This window comes from Podarcis filfolensis (assembly GCF_964270895.1).
Source record: "Podarcis filfolensis genome assembly, chromosome: 10".
In the NCBI taxonomy this organism is placed as follows: Eukaryota; Metazoa; Chordata; class Lepidosauria; order Squamata; family Lacertidae; genus Podarcis; species Podarcis filfolensis.
The window spans coordinates 27,441,665-27,466,339 of record NC_139612.1 but is presented as its reverse complement, the minus strand read 5'-3'; the positions used below and the strand labels follow the sequence as shown (position 1 = coordinate 27,466,339).

Genomic DNA, 24,675 nt, shown 5'->3' with positions numbered 1-24,675 from the left:
ATCGCTGGAGGCACTCTCATCTAGCCCTGCTATGCTGTAGGAAGTGAGCCAGACTGGAAGGAAAGTGCTACAAGCAATAAAGCAAGGTAAGGTCAGCTCTCCATCAGCAATACTGATTTTGCTGAAAAAACTAAGACTCCTGCACTCCCTGCTTTAGACATTAACAGGGCAGCTGTGAACAAACGAACATGGCTGCAACCATGACATATAGAAGAACTTCAGCTTCAACTTTACAGATTCTCCTACAAGCACCTTTAGTTTGGATTTGGATTCCAGGAACAGAAACGCAAGGCCCCAGCAGTGAGGAACCTTAAGCCCAATGACTAAATTCAGCCCTTCAATTCTCACCATCTGGCCCACAGGACTCTCCTCAGCTCACAATCCCTCCACTGCCACACCCCTCTCCCCATGTCACATGTCTCAATGGCTCTGCTTTGCACCCACAAGTATTTTCACCTGCCTGGAGTGGGTCCTTGCTTGCCTGGATGGAGCTTAGAGAAGAGTGTGTGTAGAAACTAGCCTACTGTACAAAGCCCTACCGCCTTCATTAGCAGTGTTAGAATCTCAGATATATAAGCTAGGTGCCAAGTGGATCATAAACTAGGGTTACAGTTGCCAAAATGGAATGTCTAGCTGCCATTTTTGAGCAAGACGGCTCCAGTGTCTTATTTTTCAAATGATGAACTGACTGACTGATTATCAGTTCAACATCTGGCGAGTTTAGATGACCACCTTGAGCTAGGTGAAGAACGTCGATTACCTGAGGAAGAAAGGTCACTTTATCCAGGGACAGTCAACATATATACTGCCCTATTTCTACCTCTTTTTCTTAAGAATATTCTTCACAACTGTGAGGAAGACAATGGGGTAGCGTAAGTGAAGACAAGCTACAACAATTAACTATAATGTTGTCCATTCTCAGGCTGCACAGAATAAGCATTTTGGTTCCTGAGATTCATTCTGATTGTGCAGATAAAATATAACCAACAGAATTCTACAGGATGTAGTATTAGTGTGTGAAAACAGTCAACATCCAATGATCCCCAGGCGTGCACCTTCAGATGTCAGGCGTCATCCTGGCACCCAGGCATCTTTACTTAGTCGCAAGTGGCAGATAAAAGGTAAAGGTAAAGGAATGCCTGATCATAAGGTCCAGTCATGACCGACTCTGGGGTTGCGGCGCTCATCTCACCTTACTGGCCGAGGGAGCAGGCGTACAGCTTCCGGGTCATGTGGCCAACATGACTAAGCCGCTTCTATTTTATCTACTTGCACTTTGATGTGCTTTCGAACTGCTAGGTTGGCAGGAGCAGGGACCGAGCAACGGGAGCTCACCCTGTTGCAGGGAGTCGAACCGCCGACCTTCTGATTGGCAAGTCCTAGGCTCCGTGGTTTAACCCACAGTGCCACCCGCGTCCAGTGCAAAATGCACCTGGCACATGGCTAATTTTCAACACCCACTGCTGGTATAGGGCCCATGGAAGGAAATGCAGCCCTTGGGCTTATAAGGTTCCTCACCACTGAACTAAGGCTTTGATCTAATGGTAAACACTACACTGACCCAGACTGCAACTATCACACAAATAACCACGCTATATGCTGTAAACCAATTGATATTTCTTATTCATAATGAAAGTCACATCATGAATGGTTTGGAATGGAGGGGGGATATATTGTTTACACTCCTAATTTACACCCATCAGCAATTAGATCAACTGTGCCCTCAAGGGGAGGAGAATTCTAGGATCAGGGTGCAATTACTGAGAAGGCCCTATCTTAAGTTCCAAGAAAATGAACAATACTCACCAGTGGACTAGGGGAAGTCCCTCATCCCAACAATCTAGGTGCCCATAATGTATAATACAAGGGGGTGGGCACTCTATCAGATATGTAGGTCTCAAGTCACTTGGGGCTTTATGTTTACATCAACACCTTAAAACTGGGTCTAATTAATTTAATCTGTAGTGCAGACATGTAAAGGGTCACAAGAAAAAGTGTTACATCCCTTATTTCATGTTACAATGGATTCGTGTACATCACTTCAAACTACAGTTATGTTCTCAAAGCTTACATTGCTTCTGTCTATGTAGTACTGTATATGTACTCCATGGAAGGCAGAGAGTGGGGATTAAAGTATTTGTCCTTCTACCTCACACTGCCTATTACCTATTACTTGCAAAGTGTCTCCATTTCATGCTTGGAGAAAGCGTGGCACTTTACTTACTATTATTAAATGCCTAAAGATGCTAGGTCAAGAGCAGGCCCTGTCAACAGCCTTACAATCTAAATGAAATGTTAAATATTGAGTGAAAGGGAAAGGAGGGAATAAAGTGAGGATGAAGAAAATCAAGGTGGGTTGTCAAACATTTTTTTCAAAAATATTACTATTTTTGACAACAATTCCAGCAGTATGCCAGCTACATCCTGCCAGGTACATTTGCAAGATCAAACTCCACCATAGTTACTACCAGTAGTTATAACTACTGAACTGTATAAGAAACTTTTCATGTGCAACATGGCACAGTACCATTTAGAAGTATCACCCCTGTGATGCAAAATCTTTTATGTTCAATCCTATTCATGTCTATATAGATTTAAGCAGCAGCAAGTTCAATGGGGATCACTAACCAGATAAATGGATATAGGATTGCACCCTTAAGGGCTTGTCTATCTATATAACCAAACACCATGGTTAGTAAGAACACAGGTACTACTAGCATATTCCCTTCACCCACTGTTCATTTACTTCCTCCTATGTAAATTAACTTTTAAACGCCAATTGACACAAAGTAGTGAGATTACTATGTTAGTCACCAGTGCCACCAATGCTACCTAGATGCACTGACTAGGGACATTTTTCCTCTTGAAACAGTGCATTACATGTAGCAGACAACAAGTTCAGAAGAGCCATCTTTAACTACACCATGGATTCCTCAAATACATTTACTGGGGATGTTTGCTTCAGCCACCGAAGCATGGAAGCAGAAGTGGCAGCAGGCAAGAAGAGATTAAGCAAAGAGACAGGAAGCAGTGAGGTGGCAGGGGCAGAGAATATTGTAGCACAAGCAAGAAGGAGCAACTCATAGAAATAAGCCACATACCATAATGAAACACGCACATTCTACCTGAACACCAGAACACAGTCTGGGGCACAGGGCACATACAGGTCAATATAGTGGTATTCATGCACTAGATTTTTAATGGGCAGAGGGGAGAGAAGCAGTCTGAAATCAGGAGACCAACTACTGAAAGGGGGGGTATTGTTTTTGTTTCTTACTATGTTATGCATTTCTGTGTTTTATATTTGTAAGCCGCCCTGTGATCCTCTGATGAAGAACAGTACAGAAATTTAGTAACAACAACAAGAACAACACCAATAATAAATTCAATTTCATGCTTGAGTCCTGACATCTCTATCCTGGGTAAATGTGGGGCTGCTTTTATTAAAATGCGCGCACACACACACACACACACACACACACACACACATATATATATGCTATTTTCAGTTCATATACCACAGACACATTATAAAACCACCTGCTTTATAAGGGCATTTGCATGATGCAGGAATTCACTATAGGATCAGGATTTAACTTTGCACATTTAAACATAAAGTTCATTTGACAATGTATTACTCAATTCTTAGCTAACCAAATCCAATGTTCCATACTAAAGAATTTTATCACTATGTCTTCAGTTTAGTTCTATCATTTTTACTATTATTATATCTCCCTCAACTTTCTTAATATAATCTTGTCTTTCCTAAGTTTTATATAGTAAACTGCCACTGGAAATGGTTAAACCAAGTTCAACTATAATAATTCAATACTGTATTTATATTATAGATTTCCCTAAAAAATAAATCCACACTTATTGCTGCAGGTACAAAACAAATACTTTTTTAAATGAAAGCAAGTTATTTCTATACTCAATAATGTAGGGGTGAGTAACTAGTAACCCTGCAAATGTTGTTCAGCCTTCCAACTCTCATCAGTCTTAGCACAACCAATGGTCAGCGATGATGAGAGCTGCAGTCCAACAATATCTGGACAGCCACAAGTTAGCCACTCCTGTTGCAAATCACATAGCTGATTTCATACAATCCCTTCCCAACCCTGAAACTGTTCGCTTATATTTATTTTGATCAACCATCCACCTATCAACTCAGTTCTTTTGCAGAGCGTAAGATTAGCCTCAGGGAACCCAGTTCAAGAAGACGCATGCCTGCTTCCTCTGTTGTGGGGAAACTGGGCGTGCCTACAATCAAAAAGTCACTGTTTACTGTTGCTTTGTTGTATTTGTTGGTAGAAGACCACTTTTGTTATACTGTTTTGAGTTGCTGCATCAATGCTATCAGTAATATTATTTTAACAATTTATATACCACTTAAGCAGTTGTCTCTAAGCTTTCTTGAGTTCCAGTTACAGATAGGTAGCCGTGTTGGTCTGCCATGGTCAAAACAAAACAACAACAACAAAATTTTCTTCCAGTAGCACCTTAAAGACCAACTAAGTTAGTTCTTGGTATGAGCTTTCGTGTGCATGCACACGAAAGCTCATACCAAGAACTAACTTAGTTGGTCTTTAAGGTGCTACTGGAAGAAAAAAAAAATTTTTTTGTTTTGTTCTTTCTTGAGTTGTTGCTTTTGGGGAGAAGCAAAGTTGGCTTCCAACCTAAGGGTCACAGAATACTCAAGCTGGGAGCTGAAGCACTGGATTTTTGAAAGCAAATCTTAGCTTTATCTTCATTCTGATGGTGCTGTAGTGGCTGTTGCAATGCAGAACTTCTGCAAATTCAGAAGATAAATTCTGGCTGAAGGCTAAGAGTCCAATCCAAGATGGATACTTTCAAGAATGAACAGCTCTCTTTCCCACCAAATCACAGTACTAGCTGCAATTTTGCACTAGCACAGCAAATGCCTGGGACACTATTGCTGCAACAACTAAAGAAAGTAATACCACCAGTGCAACTGTGCCAAACATGGCTTTTCAAAACAAGTCTGAAGAGTGGCAAAGGAAAACAATCCTATCCGTATTAAACTAATGTTAACACCAAACCACAAAGTATTAACTTAGTGACGTGTTGAGCACCCTAGTCCACAGAGAATTGCTAGTACAATTGTGCCAATTTAAAACATTCCTAGGACCAGCCACCGAGCCACAAAAAATTGAAGTTTAAAAATGTATGGCTAATGAATCAGAACCTGATAATAAACATTCTTCTGTAGTCTCTGATTCTCACCTGCAGGCCCACAAATGGAGCTTTATGCATGAATTAGTTAACAACTCTTTATAGGGCTGGACCTCAATAATCATGACATTAAAAACAAACGCAAAAAACTGGAGTTTAAAAATGTATGGCTAATGAATCAGAACATGATCATAAACACTCTTCTGTAGATTCTGATTCTCACCTGCAGGCCCACAAATGGAGCTTTATGCATGAATAAGTTAACAACTCTTTATAGGGCTGGCCCTCAATAATCACCACATTAAAAACAAACACAAAACACGTTTAATCTGGAAACCTTCTCCCAACCTTCACATTCCCATGCTATTATTATTTTTTACCAAATAACAAAACATGTAAAAGCATGCTTCCCAGCAGCACTGTTTCTTTAAAATCCTTCATTTATTTGTAATCCTTCAACTATTTGTAATTCACTTTGCTAATATAACTGAGCAAATCTTAAACATCAAACCTGAAGTCCAGTTCAGCGGAGTTATATTAACTGCTGCTGCTCACATCACAAGAACAGCTACAGTCAATGAATGGTTACTGACACTTTGGCTTCTGACTGCTCACTACACTTCCACAAATCATAAAATTACCACATCTGCCAGGAAGTGCAATGCAATATAGTTAAACTAGAACCTCTTTTGTTTAACTTTTTAGGTGGGAAACAGAATGTAAAACTGAATTTTTAAAATGCAGAGAGCATCCAATCTTCTACATCCAATTTTAAATAAAGCTGAAACCCACTACCTCATTGTGAGAATGCAACTGTGAAAGTAAAAAGCTTGTTCATATTAATAAATCTCTCTCTCTCTCTCTCTCTCACACACACACACACACACACACACACACACAAAGCGAAATCATCTATAAAGAGGAATGTTTTGAAAATTCAGTGAGGTGTTTGATCATCTTATAACATGTTGGAAATCTGATGAGGTTACTGAAGCAATTTTCATACACACACGGTTATTGGCCTGAAATGTTTGGATATTAAAGGACACCTTGGTCAGTCCTTCTCATTCTAAGCACCTGCTAATGAAAGCAATTTTAGGAAGAATTGTTTAGTTTAACACTAATATGATGCAATTAAAATACTGAAGTCCGGAGCACGTTAATATGTGGTCATTTGTTTAACTTCTTAAAGACGTGGTCTACATAAAAACCAATTCACAAGCTCACTATATGTATACCAACACTCCTATGCTCAAACTGCACTGGCTGAAGGTATATCAGTGTGGGGTCTTGATGCATACATGATGTCAGGGATATATTGACAAATTCTCAGTGCTTGCTCCACCAACAGAGGGTCCAAATACGAGTGGCATTAGGAGCAAGTCAGGAAAGGAAGTCCTAAACACCTTCAGGCCCCTCTCCTGGTTATTACGCTGGTAAAAGGTTATGCCAGCAAAAGTATTGATCTGATTTAAAACAGCCCCAATGAACTCACACTGTCCTCACTCTGTGCACACTATTGTGACAAAGCATAGGATTCTGAATAACTCTGCACTCAAATCATAGCACACCCAGACCTGTATATAAAATCTCTTCCACAGAGCCCATAACACTATATGATGTACACCAGGAGGCTATATTTCTCTGGCCTCCTGTCAAGCATACAAGGGGATTCTGATTATGGGAACTATGGAGAAAGGACACTTTGCACAAAGGGCTTTAACTCAGCAATATGTTATTCCTCTACTTGTTGTTCTAACACTTTTCTTCCAAGAATCTTTAAATATATTTTGCCTCAGGACACACAGACAAGATTCTGAGTTTGACTCCTTCAACTAGAGGTGAAGGGACAAATCACCCTACATGGGAAAGGAAGGAAAAGAAGAGTCTATGATTCAATCCATGACTACTGAAAATATTTCAGTCTTTTATGTGCTTCTCCCTGCTCCCCATGAAAACAGTGCCCCGGTTATACTGTTTAACTGTTGGTTGCAGTGCCTTTCTGCACTGTATAGAAAGGGGTAGGGTTAATGCCAGGGTCTCTGATCCAACCATTGCTACTACTGCCCAAACACTCTAGATGGCTTTTGCCCTGCAGGATCACAGTAGAACAAATGGACATGCACAGAGTTCCCCTTCAACTATTCTCATGGGAGATGTGATTATATTTTCAGTCATTACACTCTCCACCAGGCAAAGTGAAGCTGAGGCAAAGGAACTGGAAGAGACTAGATGACAGCACCCAGTATTAATCACTCATTAGCTTCTACTGAGAATCTAAGGCAAGGCTGTGTGTTGCAGATGCTATTGCTGATTCCTGTCCTGGGATCACTAGCCTTACCTCCCCACAAGCAGCCCTCCAACAGGTGTGGAGGAAAGGGTGTTCCCAATTTCCAGTGTCATAAAGACAACTAGTGAAGCCTACTGCAAGACCAACAATTGCCAGCCTTCATGTTCTAGCTGGACAACTTTGCAAGATGTTTGACAGATGTTTATGTAACAGTTGAAACCATACACAGCAAAGGGAGGCAGCGATAGGTAAATGCTACTTGTTACTCTTCTGCTTATTATCATAAGCATAGTAGCCCTACTGGAGTAAGAAGGTTGGCAACCATAGCCATTTACCTGCTTCCACAACTGACTCAATTGCCAATGTTCTTTAGTGAAAGCATTCACTTTCTCAAAGCTGTTAGTTACTGAGAGCTTGTTACTGCAGTTTGTCTTCCTGTGGGTTGTTTTTAACTTTGTACTGTATAGGATTCTGGCTACACTACATACTACACTGTCTTTATATGGGGTAACCTGGCAGCCAGCTTGATTGCCTGGTAAAGCCAGCTTTGTCAGATGCTGAGATGGACTGAAGGATGACAAGTATTTAAGAGCAGTTCTTTCTGTGTTGTTAGTAAATGCTGCTAGTAAATGCCTCAACAGCATCACTTAAAAAAGTCACCCCTTAATTTCCTTCAACAGGTTTTGTAATAAGGCGAAAAAATCCATAGACCCTAGTGAAAGTCTGGTTTTCATAACTGGTGCCAAAACAAGCTTTTTAAAGACACCACAGACTTCCTTAACAAACTTAACTCTATTAGACAACTTCCACAGGAAACCGTCTCAGCAACTGTGGAAATAGAATTATTATATACAAACATCACAATGACGATGGGCTCTGGCATATCATGACTACCTTCCCTGACAAATAAATACAGTCAACATCACCCCAGAACATTCACATATCATCCTCTTTACATACTATTGTTTCAAGTTGAGATACCCATCCCTCCAAACCCACAGTACCACAATGGGCACATGTGCAACAACATATACCAACATCTTCATAGCAGACTGTGTAATATGTGTTTTAACTAGCATTTAACCCAGTGGCATACCTCAGATACACTAATTATGTTTTAATCATTTGGACAAATAGTGAGGAACTGTTTCAGAGATATCACCAAAATATCACCTACTGCCACCCTACAGTCAAGTTCTGCTTCATCAATTCCACAGCAAGTCCAAGAGGCTTGGTGGTTTAGACCACAGTGCCTTTGCCTTTACCATCTATTCCATACAACACACCCTGGATATAGTACAAAAGACATCTGAATACGAGCTTATACAGAAACTAACCGACCACTAACACCTACTTCCATGGCACCAGTTACACCGACAGTGCATTATCTACATTCAGTTGACTGTCTGTAAGGATCTGTTTAATGAATGAATGAATGGAAATTCCTGCTTCACACATAACCCTATCCATGGTTTGGTGGATCATCTAAACCATGCACAAACTATGGTTTAATTACTGCCAACAAACAAGAATCTGAAGTCATGGTTTGTTGTTGGCTAAGGAACTTTTAGTTTGTTTTAACTACGGCTTGGCATTACATGTGAATCCGACACCCTTCCTTAATTATGGTTTGGACATCCTACCCCAGATGCCCACCAAGCTACAAAGATGACTATGGGGTGCGGCGCTTGTCTTGCTTCAGTCTGAGGAAGCCGGCATTTGTCCGCAGACAGCTTTCCGGGTCGTGTAGCCAGCATGACTAAATCACTTCTAGCACGACAGGACACCGTGACAAGTGCCAGAGCACACAGAAACACTGCTTACCTTCCCACTGCAGCGGTACTCACACTGGTATGCTTTTGAACTGCTAGGTTGGCAGGAACTGGGACAGAGCAACGGGAACTTACCCCGTTGTGCAGATTCAAACCGCCAACCTTCCAGATCAGCAAGTCCAAGAGGCTCAGTGGTTTAGACCACTGGGAGTGGGTTCCGTTACAAAGGAACAAAACAAGAATAGTTGGAAATCAAACAAAGCTGGGTTTGTTTCACTGTCTGTGGGACTATGTGTGGTTAATACGTGGTTTCCTAAACAAACCATGGATCACTGTTATGTACAAACCAGGCCATAGGCACCAATGCAACAAACCAGATAAATCTTTTTCTTAAAATGAGAACACTGCTAACAATGCAATCTATAGCATCTAGGATTCCTATGAATGCCACTCTACAAATCACAAAGTGGCTGTCCTAAAACTCATTAATCTGGATGGACAGAGAAAATAGTAATTGTGTAAACCAGTGTCTCAACAGCTACCATGGATTTCTTCTTCCCTGTATACTATCAAGGAAAACACTAAGGTGCATCACTTAAAAATGTAATTTCCACTGAGGTGTTTCCTTTTAAAACACAAACAACCACCCTTACATCTATGCTATTATTCAGTCCCTGTATGTATATGATGAAGAGGACTTTAGGCCATGAAAGTTAATGCTTTTGAAATGCTGGGTTTTTATACCACCTTTAAAAACTGTGCTCTGTTAGACTTTTCTGCTCAGAAGTAAGATCCACAGCTTAGGAACTGCCACAGATAATGCCTCATTAAGATTACCTCTCCCTGAACTTCTGAGGCTCATACAACTACCAAGAGGACTCCCTCATCTTAACATCTGAGAGGGTATGTAGGGAAGTAGAAAGCCTTCCAAATATTTGGGGCCTAAGTTCTTGCTTTAAACAATGAGTAGCTTGGGTCAGGTCCAGAAACAAACCAGCAACCAGTGCAGCTCTTTTAAACAGGAGTTATGGGAGCTGTAAATAGTAGCCAGCCAATAATCTGGCTCTTGAATTTTGGAACAGTTGAATGTTCTGAGTTGCCTTCAAGGGTAGCCCCACGTAGGGTGCATTCTAGTAATCCTATCTGGAAGTTACTAGAGCACAGAATACAGTGGTCAAGTCATATAAACAACTATCTGGGCATCTACTAACTTTGTGTATTGCTTTAGCACCAGCTGACTGTCTGAGACTGGATGCCCACATAAATGTACAAGATGAATAGAAAAGTGACAAGTAAATGCCTTCTTAAGTTGTGAACAGCGATTCCCCAGAAGTCATTTACACAGGTTTACAAATCCTCACAGGGATAATTTCAGGATGGAAACAGTAAGTTAGATGTTGTTGTTATATCAGAATAAAGATGTCAGCCATCTTTCCATTACTTCTTCAGAGGCATCCACAAATTCACTTGCCAGCTCACAAGGAGAAAGATCCCCAAGCCCTCTGTCAGCCCTCTGACAAAGTGGGAATCCAGCACCAAACAGATCCCTGCTCCAGAAGCCTCAGTTCCACTGTAGGTTTTAAGCAGATAAGAACAGCAGGAGTCCCTTCCAAGCAGAGGGAGAGACTCATGTTGTTTTAGTTGACCCTTGTGGTCCCTTCACCTCCAATAATAATAATAATAATAATAATAATTTATTTGTACCCTGCCCTTCTTACTAGGTTGTCCCAGCCACTCTGGACAGCTCTACAATTCTATGATTCTACTTTCACCATACCCTGCACACATGAAATACTGTACCAGTCTCTCAAGCCCCTTTGCATGCCAGAGAATACAGGGGAAGACACTGGTAGCTACTTTTTTAATGGCTGATTAGTAAGCCAAGCCAACATTTATTCTACTATCTGTTTGCTATATTCTGCCCCTTCTCCAAAAAGCTCAGAGCAGAATCTACGTCAAAGGACCGTTTTGAGAGAATGTCTGTTAGAGGGTGAGTGTGGTACAATGGTTAGAGTACTGACCTAGGAGACTTGGGTTTAAATATCCAGTCAGCCATGATGCTCACTGGGTGACCTTGGGCTAGTCATCATTTCTCAGGGTTGTTGTGAGGATGAAATAAGGAGCAGTAAAATAAATAAAAAGGTTAGGCTAGGTTTGGCTAACGTGAAACGCCTTACTTGGTGCCAACCAATTTTCTCCATAGGTGAGAATTTTTTTTAACATGGGCTTCCCATATAGACACCCAACAGGTATCACTGACTGATACCTGTTGGGTTTATTTATACACTGGCTGTATTACCAAGCTTACATAAATAACACTAATTTGGCATTTTAAAAACAGTGAAGCGTTTAAAAGCAAATTATTAAACAAGATTGTTGCACATAGGACTCAATCCACCTTACTTAAATGATTAGATCTGTGTTTGATGGATACTAAGAACAATTTTAAAGAAATTTTCCTATTCAGTATCTGGAAAAGGAGATTTATCTCTTCCAATTATTATTTTCTTCAAGCTTCTCCATTTTTCTTTTAATGTCTTCATTTTCTGCCTCCATCACACTCCCTGGACAACTGCCTGCACCTCCTTAGGGAGACCTGCACCACATGTAAACCAAAGCCTTCTATTCCCATTTCACTCTAAACAACTAGAAATGCCAAAATCTATGCTTCTATTACCACAATGTCCATAAGGCCATGTGTTTGTGAGTACCTTCACATAGATAATTGTCAATGATCACACTAATATCTGCTTTAAGACCCACTTGAGGGCTCACAACATTTTTGTTGTTGCAGATACTACATTTTTCAGTGACTGCAACATGAAACACAAATACTGTGTGATCATAGAATTGTAGAGCTGGAAGGGACCCCAATGGTTATCTAGCCCACCCCTCTGCAATGCAGGAATCTCAGCTAAAGCATCCATGGCAGATGGCTATTCAACCAGCAGATGTGAAAAGGTTCCTCAGCAAAACACAGACCTATTAGCAGCATAGCCACTATTGCAGTCACGTACTTGAACTCACTCTCCTGCACTGATCATACTAGTCTGTCTGGACTAGCAACACCCACCCTGAGGACTAGTCCCCTTGTGGCTTACAGGTGTGAAGCACATCAATTCAGTATACCTGGAACTTGCAAAATCATTCTGTCTGGAAGGATACTTCAAACATGCTCAAATCATGAACAAGAAAAAAGCAAGGAAACATCTGGGCTGGTGCGGGGGTGGGGGAATGGTTTGATAATGTTGACATTGATTCAAGAATGGGCTAATATCTGCCCCCTCATGAATATGTTAATAAAACAAACACCAGTGCTCTAGATGAAAATCTGCAGTTACAAACCAGTGTATGTCCACATATCATGATTAAAAAAAGATTTATACATCCCTACAAGGCAAAGTCATAACAGGAAAAAAATCACAACATAAGTGATCTGGGGCCAAAGTTGGGAAGGTAATTCTTTATAGGTAAAAGGTAGGTCTGGAGACTTTAAAACCCAGATCAATCGCCCTTACAAAGATCAATTATAACGAATAATTGTATCAATCATAGGATGCTCATGCTATACTCATTGAGAAAATAAAAATTCTTCAAAGTCTCTTTTTTTTAAAAAAAGTTCTTAAGTATTATGAAAATGACTGCATAAATTCAAAAACAATAATTATTGATGCTTATGAGCTTATTATACAGTCATCAGCAGATAAAGTTTATTTTTGCCAATATGTTAGCAAAAAAAACACCACAAAGAGATCACAGTCATTTCCTAGTGCAGCAGTGGCACACATGTATTTTAACAAGGGCCCCCTAAAAGCAAAAACAATACCAAACTAGATTTTTAAGTATGTCCAGGTGTGTGTCTGCTGAAATGAATATCAGGAATAAAGAGATGACATGATCTAACACACGAGTTACAATGGAATCTTATACATGCCTGCTCAAAAATAAGTCCCAGTGGGGATCTGGGTATAGGACTGTATTCCTAATAGGAATTAACTCTGTGCCACACTTTGGCTGCAGTTTCAGTTGAAACTTGAGTAATATGGGAGAATTACAGTGAAATCTCAAGAGAAGCATGTACTATGTTTTTTGATTAAGTGTATCTCTATTAGCTTTTCCCAGTACTTAATATCTGTAACAAACCTCAAAACATGTTTAAAAATATCAATATCTCCTTATCCAAACCCTTTAGAGGTGAAGATACAAATTAAGGGTGCACATACGCACTTGTAAACAAGAGATTTCTTGTTATAGTCAAATTTTAACAAAAGCATATGCCATCACAAACATGCATACAGCAACTTTATATTCCAACTGATTCTGCCTAAGGATTTCCAGACTTCCTTGTAACTCAATAACCACTTCTACACTGTTGCTGTGACTCTACAGCTTTAAACTGGAAGTCAATCTAGGACAACCAATGGAAAGTGCACCTGCAAAAATTACATTTCTTAATTCAGAGTGCTAAATCCCCTACAGTTATATTTTAAAATTATTAAAACTTGCCTGTCACAAAACAGAGCAGACTGTACCTACACTAGCAGAAAAATGAAAATATCTGCATCTTAAATTATAAACTCAAAATATAAAACTTGTTTAATATAAAGTATCGAAAATTCACAAACATAGATTCCTTGACACAAACATGGAAACACATCTACAAACATGGGCTATATATATATGTATTATTTGAAAAACAACATATTACAATTACTACAATTCCATTATAAAATATAGGACTTCATGTAAATATTACATGAAACCATTTATGAATTAAAATTGCTAAAGATTGGGGGGAGGGGAAATCAAGTAACAGCAACAGCATACTTCAGAAATCCCTTAATAGAACCAACATTTCAAAAATGAAGCCCCCTTCAATATTTATATGTAATCCAAAGCATACCTTCAGCAATAGCAGTCTTTTGATAACAAAGAATGTATACATCTAACATTTATTTAAAAATACATAATTGTAAAACAACATTCCATCTTCAAAAACAGACAAGCAATGTCACTTAATTATTTTGCAATTAAACACTGAGTTGCTAAAACTAAAATTAATTTGCTTCATATAGCCAGCCTTATCAGTGTTAAATAACCAATAAAAAGCTTCCTACAACTACTATTTGTACACACTGGGCACCAGGCAGAAGTAAATGAAAAATAATGCAAATCCAGAAACATCATAGCCTTTAACAAAAGCAAAAGGCACTTTCAGCTGGCAAGAGACACAACAGCAATTTTAAAAAAGAAATGTCTTAATGAAGGAGAAGATATTGCTTATTTTTCACACCCTAAAAAGAGCAAAATGCTACTACCCCCATGTTCCACACCACTGCTGCAGAAGTCCTTATCAACACTTACCGCAAGTAATACTGTTTTAAAGCGAAGGCAGCGTTAGAACAACTTCTGGGAAAGTTAAACTCTTCTACAATTTCTCCCCACTGATTCTTCTCAGATACCTGTCAAAAACAACACACTGAGATGCACAAAAACCACACACATGCACAACGTCGTCGCTCGCCACCCTCAGAAAAAAAGGGCTGCCATGAAAAACCCAAGAAATGTGAGAAAGATCTCTGGATTTGTTTCCATCGGATCTGGGATCCCTATTTCGCCCTGACAGGGAACCGTGGCGATCCCATCTCGCTCCTCCCCTCGCCTTTTACAACATTTATTTTATTGGGGAGCGAGAAAAGGGTTGCGAGGGTTTTTTGTATTTCGGTGTGGAGAGGTTTGTTTTTGTCCTCGCTGCCTGGACAATAACCAATCGGGAGTCTCTCCGGCCGCCTTGCTTTTAAATCCTCCCGCGGCCCGTTAAAAAAAAAAAACCCCAAGAAGTTGAAAAGGAGCCAGGCCGAGTCGGGATGGGGGGCCGCCCCCGCCGGCCCAGGGGTGCCGGGGCCCCGTCCCGCCGAGCCCGCCCGCCAGCTCCCGCGACACACAGAGGCCTTTCTTTTGAGGCCTACATTTTCTGTCCCTAGCCTTGAAGCCTAAAGATGGCTATTTGATTACACACCGTCTTGGCTGCCCCTTTTGTTATTCCTCTCCGGGAAGGGCTGGCGGGGCAGCGCCTGGTCCCCCCCACGGCCGCCGGGATCATCTCCGAGCCCGAGCTCCGTGCCGATTATCGATGTTAAACATGCCCGCTAATTTTGAGTTGCACTAAAACTGCACTCAGAGTCTCCTCTCTCTCTGTGCGCGCGAGGGAGAAACACCACACACACACACACAACCCGCAAGCGGAAGAAACACACGCCGCCTTGCCCGCTCTCTCCTGCCCTCCAGGAGACGTGGGGTGATAGCAGCCCCCCAAAAATAAATATCTAGAGGGGGGGACCCTGGGAAAAGCGGCAACCCCCCCCCACACCCCGGGCTCCAGCTCTCCGCCGACAAGGCCGAGGCACCAACCTGCCTTGCCTGCTTCCTCCTTCCCCTTCCCCCCCTTCCCAGCCCGGCTTGAGGGAAAGACGGGCGCCGATCCCCCCAGCCCGCCGCCGGGGCCCCCGAGGGCGGCGAGAGAGTTGGGGGAGGAGAAAGCGAATTAAAACTTCCACTCACCTTCCCGAATCCGCCTAAAGTGGTGACTCGGGTGTAGAGAGCGTGCAGGTCCAGCTCCTTCCCACCCACCACGGGGATCTTCTTGAAAGGAGACCTGCCGAGAGAGGGGAGAGCGCCACAAAAACAACTTGTCAAGTCGGCCCCCCTTCCCTGCCCTGGCGGGGGGCCGCCTCGTCCTTCAGGGAAGGGGCTGGAAGTTAAAATCGGCCGCTTCGCACAGCCTCCCCCCGCCGCCACCATCCCCTTCCATCTCCCCATTTTCCTTCTCGCTCACCCTCTGCTGTGGTGAAACTGCCGCAGCTCGTCCAGGAAAGCCAGTCCTTTTCTCCGATGGTCGGGTTGGTTTTTCCCGGTCGAATTTGCCATGTCGGCCCCCCGGATTTAAAAAAAAAAAAAAGGAGGTCGGGGGGGGGTTGTCTCCTTAAGTGGAGGGAGGGGAGGAAAAAAAATCCAAGAGAAAAACAACAACAATCCGCGGCTCCTCCTCGCCTTTTTTTCAAGAGACCCGGGTTCCTCCTGTGCTCGGCCGGGGATCAGCCATGGAGAGGGACTTGTTTCGAGAAGAGAGAAAGGGAGAAAAAGTTTAAAAGGAATAAGGGAGCCCGGAGAGAGTGGCAATTACGAGTCCTGTCTCCACACGGCGAGGGAGAGAGGGGCCACCGCTCGGCAATTCTTGCCGCCGCCGCTGCCTTGCCTGCCTCTCTCAGCACCACGAACCCAGCCGATCCAGCCTGCACATGAGACTCAACATGGTGCTGCTGGATCACACAATGAATTGGGTTAGTGTTGTGGTAGGGTGGGGGTTGGGGAGGCTGGAGTGAGGGACTGACAGTGTGTGTGTGCGTGTGTGTATTACAGACGCGGCTCCATGAGATCTCCCCTCTCCCTCTCTCTCGCACACACATACATACACACACACACTGTACAGCGGCGGCGGCGGCGGCGGTGGTGGCGGCGGCGGCGGCAGCGGGATTCACTTCTCTCCTCTCTCAGACAAAAAGATCTGAGGCCGCCGTGCTGCTTGCCTGGGCGAGATCGCGACACAGCGCACCCCGCAGGCCGGCCGAGGCACTGCAAAAGGCAGCTCCGAAATGGCAAAAGGCAGCACTGCCAGCGAGCAGTTCCTGGCGGGGAACAATAGGCTTCTCTCGCGGCTAAGGGCTCATCTGCAATGTGCCGCAAACTTCACGCACACAAAGCCGGGCGGAAAGAGAAAAGGCTGGAGGAGAGGGGGGGCAAGGAAGGGGTTGGAAGCGGCTACTACCGGTTGTTCCAGGGTTAGGGGCAGGGGGAAAATGTTCCATTCTTCCCAAACTTTAGAAAGATGGAAGTACTTTCCAGGTTAACCGGAGGAGATAAAAGAATAGGGGGAGGGAGGGACTTGCGTGTTTTGTATATAAACACAGCAACTGTATCTTTCAAAAGGAAAAGGAAATAATCACCAGTGCATTTTAAACTTTGAAAACCTTTCTACATCAAAACTGGGAGATCCCGCATATTTTTGGATACCATATGTTTTTACATGTGAACACATATTTCCTAGTATCACATTACGCATGGCCTAAAGTAATTTTATGAGAGTTCCTAACCTCTGTAGTTCAGGGTGATCTTAAAAAAAAATCTGAAAAGTTTTCTGTAGCACATGACTTCTGAAGATTCACTAATAATACAAAGGTTTTATATTTAAAATAATTATAATCGGCTTCAAAATATATGAAACTTGTCTAACCATGGCAAAGCTGGGTGATCTTCCTAGTTCAAATTCCATCTCAGCCATGAGTTCACTATCAGGCAAGTCTTTATTCTCTCAGCCTGAGGCCGTGTGCAACCGGGGGGGGGGGGTAATAATATTGGCCTACCCTGCAGGGGTGTTGCAAGGCTCAATGGAATAAACTGTAACACACTCTGAAATCCTGAAATGCACTACATGAAGTTTTATTATTGTACAATGAGCAAGTGCAGCTGTAATTATCAGGGAATATCATATAGGCAGGGGAAATGTACTTACTGAGGAAACTTGGGCTATAAGTTACACCTGGCCACATTGCGTATGCAGCACATAGTTTTATAAATTTACACCATATATATTACTTATTTGGTGTTTTTTAAACCAAGAACATGACATACCAGTGGGGTATGACATACCAGCCCACTCATTTTCCAAATCTTATAGGTAATAACGCAGTTAAACTATTAAAGGCCCCTGATCCAAAATATGGACTGTGAAACCTAGAGGTCTGTAAAAGTGAATGGCGGTTTTGTGTTCCTTGACTATTGCAAGCCCAGACTGCAAATCAAGTAGCACAAGAATGAATGTGTAAGAAACACAAAAGTGCTATGAGAGATTATAGCTGTTAGGGGAAAGGGAGAAGGATGTGAACTTATGCATACAATAGGTAGGAATGTGGGGGGGGAGGGTGAGCTCAAGGTGTGCGAGAGGGTAGAACATTTGAACCATATTATGTATCCATATACTTCATAAGACTTGCTGCAGTACCACGCAATATGTATCGACTCAGAAGTTAAACCCCATTGTTTACTCCCAAATATGTATGTATAGAGTTGCAGCTTGAAGTGGGGCATTGTATGCTGGTGCTCCATACTATGTATTAAAATGCACGTCCAAAGAAAAGCTTCTGATCATTTCTGGTAACTTGATTAATTTAAGCACACCACTGAAGTGCAAAACACACTACGTATTAATAAAACAAGCCCTTCTTGATTTCCAGAATAAGCTTGTGTGATCCCCACCTCCAAAGTTTGCTTTCTTTAGTTTGCAATCCATATATTGGGGTAAATTCCAGTGAGTTCAGTAGGGCTTACTTACTAGACATGCCAAAGAATGTAGTATGTGATAGTCCTTGTTCAAAATTAGTAGCAATAATACCCAATAAATAATTTTGTAATCGCAACCCAACTCAAGAGTTGGAATTATGTGTGGAAATCAAATTGATTTTTTTGTTCCCACAAAGTAACACACGATTTCACCCATCTTCAACAGGGTGGATGGAACTTCAGATAAACTCTTTGAAATACTTGGGAATATTTCTCAATCACAGCTCTTTTTCAGTTAGGCCCATAAAATAAATTATACTCTAGATGAGTGCTTGATTTTTTTAAAAAATGTCACTGACATTTAAAAATCGTAATGTAGGTGAACACTTGCTCTCCCCCTTAGAATAAGCAAGATTCTACACTATTTGAGACTTATGGGGCAAAGGGCACTTTTCCCTCTCCTGCAGTGAACTGAACCCCCAGCCCTGTATCATCATGTTATCAAATCTGAGATCTGGTAACTAAAGTTAGGAGAGAGTTCTGTTTAAAAATCGATTACACATTATGGTCTCCAGTGAGCCGGTCAAGGAAATCTATATTCCCTTTATGCCATGTACTAAATTGCTTCAGGAAATTAAAATCTAAGATTATGTTTTTCTTTCAGCTGGATTGCAGTTTCATCTTGAAAACCGAGAGATAGAGATGTATTAAGACGGTTGGTAAAACCTGCCCTCCAGGTCATATTCATTATTGAGAAGAGGGCAAAATCCCCTGGTTTGGGATTATTTCTCAACATTTTAAACCTCCTGCCCTTCTACAGCGGTTTCTTTGAGGGGGGAGGAGGAGTTCTGCAAATCTCAGCCCCAGAAGCACCCTAATCCAAAGGGATGCATGCAAACTTTGATCGCCGTTGCTTATATTGCTCTTTCCAAGTTAATAGCATCCGCAGAAATAGCTGTTGCTGTCGCTCCAGAAAAACAAATGCAGCACCAGGCGAGCGTGCGTTCAAGCGCCTTGTGGGAACATAAGGCTTTTTTCTCGTCCTCCACTCAGGAGGGAGAGTTGTAAACAGTCCTCGAATGACTCAAAAACTAGGGGTCTCCCTCCCACAAGCGCCTGGTAACTTGGCAGAGGTGAGTCAGTTCCCTCGCTTCAGTTCCTTGCGCGTACTGTATACTGCGGCGGCGGGAGCAGCGGCGGCGGCGGCAAGGATACTCAAACTGCGTAGCCGGGCTCCGCTGCCAGAGCGCCGCAATTTGCGCACGGTCCCTTACGCAACCGTCCGCTGGGGGATTCCCTGGAGGGGGTCGATACCATCCCGCCACCGCACTCAAGGCCCCGGGAGCCGTTTACAGGGCGGCCTTCGGACCGAGAAGGAGGAGGCGGCGGCGGCGCCACCACAGCACCAACAACGGCCGCTCAGCTCTTCACAAAATGGCGGCGCCCACGGAAAAGAGCAGCCCCATTTTGTGCCCGTGGAGCTGTCACAGCAGCGGGGAGAGAGAGAGAGAGACGGGCTCGGCTGAAGGGGGGCCGCGCGGAGCAGAAGGCGGCGGCCGGGTCAACGCGTTGAAAGAGAGAGCGTGTGAGGGAGAGGGGGGGCAAGGACTTCGCCGCTCCCTCGCTCCCCCCCCCCCCGAGACGAGCCTTGTTGACGCGAGAGCCGGAGGCGGGCGGAGTCGGCGAGGCAGCAAAAAGCAGGAGCAGCAGCTGCCGCCCGCAGGGCTTGAGGGCGCGGGGCGGGGAGCTCCTGCTCCGCCGGTCTTCGCTGCGGCTCCTCGCTGCTTTTTGGCCTTTCTGGATTGGCTGCTCTTTTCTCTCTCTCTCTCTCTCTCTCTCTTTCTGTTATTTTTTATTTTTTTGAATTGGGGCCATTTTCTCCGCAGTTCGGATTTCCCTCAGACCTCGCGAGCGTTCGCCTCCTCCCCTTCCGCCGCCGCGACGCAGGTCTCCACCCCGGGGTGGGACTGGAGCGCCGGTCGCCACAGCGCGATGGAGGAGCCGGAGGAGGAGGGGATCTTCTCGCCGTCGCCGCCTCGCTCTCAGCCCCGTCCCCTTCCTCGGCTTTCCTCCACAGATTCTTCTTTTTTTAACTACAACAGGGCCCTGTAACTTTTTTTCCCTTAGTCCCTCTCTCTCTCTTTTTGTTCTAGCAAACCAGCACTTCTTCCCCAAGCGAAGGATGGGCAGAGTTGTAAGACTTTTAACGCGCGTCACGTCTGGGAATGCATAACTCTCGTGCTTCCTTTTTGCAATTGTGCCTTTCTGAATGTATCTCGCCTTGTTAAATCTGATGCTCTCTTCCGAGTTGCAGTGCTGGCAACCCTGCAAGGTACATCTACGTTTATGTAAGGGATCTCGTGTTTGGTCTTGTTATCAATGGCTTTTTTTCCCTTACGAAGATGATGTTTCGTTTTTAATAAGCTCTTTTTTAAAAAGGGATTTTAAAAAAACTAAACTTGAATCGCTTGTTTTAATGGTTAGATTATTTAGCATCTCTAGCCTGCGGAAATTATTTTGAAAAGGCTTAAAAGTGATGCGTTGAGGCTGCTGTGGTTTGCAATGCATTGTCCTAATTCTGAAAAAAGCAAAAACCAACCTCATCGTAACGCTTTTTCAGTTCGCTTTGTGCGATCAAAGTGCCTTTGCACAAATTATACTACATATTTGATTTAGTAATATTTATGAAAAATAAAAGCTCAACTGGAACACTGCCTAATTGTATACTCTTAATTTGTACCAATGTTAACATTAACTTTGTTAGAATGCAGATACTGTGATTTTGCCACAGACTTATTTTTAGTAGAATTTAAAGGGTAGTTATGAAACAAAGCCACTGTGGTCATTTCCCTAGTGCTAATTCGTACCCACAATTAACTGTTTTACTAACGCATCTACTTCTCCCTTCTGCTTACTATCCTTTTATGCAATGGTTGTTGTTTTCCTATGTGGTTTCGGCTTTCTTCTCAGGAGTAGACTGTTGCAGCTTGCTTTCTGGCATTTTGGTCTTGTTACTTTTAAGTATAGACATCATTAGTTTTTGTTAATAAAGAACTTCAAGCTTCCTAGCGTAAGCCATGTATCTTTACTCAGAAGGAAACCCCACTGCGTTCCATGGGGTTTACTCCCAGGTAAGTTTACATAGGAACTATGTGCTTCAGCAGTATGGGTTTCTCTTAGAATTTGGGTCATTATTTGTGCTTTATATTTTAAATAACAAGTACTTACACTAGTTGTTGAAGGTTGTAGTCCCACAGTGTGCATTTTATTCAGCTAAATAATCAAGGCAAGAATATATTTACACTAGGCAAGCATATCTTACTTCTTTGTTAACACCTTGAAAATTCTATTTCCCAGAGCCTATCACATTCTTAATATAAAAGACTTGCTTATTAAGCACTTTTACCAAACATACTCTGGAAAAGGTTCCATAAAAAAGGTGCTTTCTCTCACAAGTCTTTGTTATATCCATTTTAAATTGAGATGTGATTTAAGGTGATAACGCCAATGCAAATAGTGTTTCTGTTTAGCGTAACTAAAATACTGTCATCAGTCATTTGTCTTTTTATCACACCCCCCCCCCAAGTGATTAAGTTGTGACTCTTAGCTATAAGGAGAGTCACCTAAAATTGAACCTTGTCACTTAATGGTCACATCCATTAAGCTAGCTCTGCAGTATGCTTTGAAGCATCCTTACTCAATGGTAAACCTTACTCTACTCAGTGGGACTACCTCTTAAGAGTGGGTAGATTGGAGCCTCAACTTCACAAATACTCATCCTCATAATCCACATGAGACTTGCATTAATCAAGTACTTATCTAAACTAAGCTATGTAGCCAGCTGTATTCATATGGTTCATGATTTATATTCAAGGAATCCTAAGTTATCTGTTGTGGAACACCTGGAGCTGTGATAAATTTGTTTATAGGACGGCAGGCTGGCATACATTCTTAAAAGACAATAAGATATTTGAATGTTTCTTTAACATTGTGGTCTTGGATAAATTTCTTTGAGCATTTACAGCATTTGTGTCCCTAGTTTTTATCAATAGCTATATACATGGTATGCTTAAATGTCGTGTCAATATTTGTCCTTTCTTATGAAACATAACTAGGTTGATATATGACATTAGGTTGCATTTCAAACTACAACCCATATTCTATTGTGCAAAAAATGAAGGTTTGAGTTTTCTCAAAAATAGGGGGGAAATGCTTCTTGACTCTTAAGAATCTGGTGTATTTAAGACAATTGGTGTAAGTTTTCCAGTGAATGAGCAAAATCATGCAGATGAGCTTGTGCTAACCTGCAAGCCTTCATGGTGAAAATTCTCTTAAAGGATAGCTAACTGATACTCTGAGTAAGCAGAGCTATGTATTCCTTAATGAGAAGGGCTATTGGTTCCTGTAGTGATTGTAAAGGGAAGAGTGCTCCTAAAGGAAGTGTTGAAGTCCGGTCTGACATCTATTCATTTTTTTAAAAGAAAAAAGAGGGAGCTATTTAGTAGGGAAGTAAGGGAACCTGAGTAACTCTCTTTCAACATAAAGGTACAGTGCCAATAAGTGTTATAAGATGGGAAGTGCAATCATCTCCCCACCCCACCTTCCCCAGTTCCCAAATCACTATATCTCAGTACTTGGAAAAATTTAATACTTTCCAGTTGTCTGCCTACCATGCAGCTGTTAAAAGCAGTTGGGGGGAGGGGAGGTGGTTTCCTTTTTCTCCCAGAGAAATTTAAGTATGGGGGGGGTATCGTCCCCCCTCCAAAAGTTTACTGACCATAGTTAAATTTGGTTATTTTCTCATCAGTTTAATCCTAAACAACATTGGTTTGTACCACACCAGCTAAACTGAGGTCCTAGGTTGATGGCAAGGGCAGCAATCTCTATTTGCTCTTTATGCATTGAAGAACAAGGTACCTATCTGCATCAACACTAACTCCCTGTATTGCATCTTGGTATTAAGTCAAGCTTCCATGTTGTCATGCCTCTCTTAAGTCATAGAGGAAATGATGGAAGAACAGAAGTTCAGGTTTCTTCTGTACATTACTATTAAATCAAATACTCAGCTTTGCCTAGTTTGTGGACTGAAGCACTGGACTAAATAAAAACCAGTGCTCATATATTAAAAGTGTAAAAACTGGACCATTTTGCACAGAACAGTAAACTATATTTTAGTGTTGTAAGGACAAGACTCAGTGACTCCAAACCAGCTGAAGGGGAAGTTCGGAAGCTTTCACTACAGTTGAAGGTTTTGATGCAACACTTTAACTATAGTTAATCTTTACTGGTTTGTGGAAACAAAGCATTGTTGAAAACTATGTTTTGGAGGTAGCTTGTTTCAACTAATCATAATTAAGACTAACAACAATTTGTCTGGTTTCAGATGCCATGACAAGCTATGGTTAAGTCAAAATGGAAGCAAAAGCTTCTGAACCCTTCAAGGTAACACCAGAGGAAGGAACAAAAGGAGGAGTACAAGAACTGCAGAGCTGCTGGAGTTCATCATAATGATAATCTACAGCAGTGGTTTCCCAACGGGTGGTCTGCTGACCACAAGAGGTCTGTGTAACCCACCTAGGGGTTCCGTGGCACCATTCACATAACAAAAACTACCGTAGAGATAAAAAAGTTTTCAAAAGTAGGGGGTCCATGGCTTGGCTTTTTAAAAACTGGCGAGCCACAGTACTTAGCTAATTGGGAACCACTGATCTATAGTGTTGCATGCAAATACAGCCACTGTATTTATGTGCAAGGTAACAAGTTAAGGTAGCTAGTTGAATATAGTTACTAAGTTTCAACAAAACTAATTTTTGTTTCCGACCTACACACAAGCAAAGAAAACAGTGCTTTATAGGGCAAGGCATTGACTTCTAATTGAACTAGAGCAAAAAGCGTATGTAGCTGGGTGCTGAACATCGAAACTAGTTCTAGTGTGTTTACACACCATTTCCTATAAAGTCTTGTTCTTAAGTCTGCAGTTCTAAGCATGCATCTCTAGAACTCCCATTGAACATGATAGGATTTAATTCTATGCAGAGATTGTCCTGCACGTATATTTACATGGATTTCAAAATTTCCAGTTAT

General features: G+C 42.2%; 1 protein-coding gene and 1 long non-coding RNA gene across 6 annotated transcripts in view; one reads left to right on the top strand and one right to left on the bottom strand.

The window, feature by feature from the left end:
• Positions 1–24,675, bottom strand: part of ARID2 (AT-rich interaction domain 2) — a 103,400-nt gene that overhangs the window by 76,196 nt on the left and 2,529 nt on the right. For 2 of the 4 annotated variants that reach the window (XM_083574303.1, XM_083574301.1), the window contains exons 2-4: positions 16,091–16,366; positions 15,817–15,910; positions 14,620–14,717 (exon numbers count right to left, since the gene is read on the bottom strand). In XM_083574303.1, the coding sequence (XP_083430429.1) occupies positions 14,620–14,717; positions 15,817–15,910; positions 16,091–16,182 (284 nt within the window). In that variant the 5' untranslated portion in view covers positions 16,183–16,366. Of the gene's footprint in view, positions 1–14,619; positions 14,718–15,274; positions 15,537–15,816; positions 15,911–16,090; positions 16,367–24,675 lie in introns of those variants that run through there. The other 2 variants (XM_083574302.1, XM_083574304.1) reach the window with 2 other exon arrangements.
• On the top strand, positions 19,732–24,231 carry LOC310743986. Of its 2 annotated transcripts, none has more exons than XR_014539298.1 (2): positions 19,732–20,923; positions 23,975–24,231. It is a non-coding gene; the product is annotated as an uncharacterized lncRNA (long non-coding RNA). The 2 variants fall into 2 exon arrangements; XR_014539299.1 differs by having other exon boundaries at positions 19,732–21,722.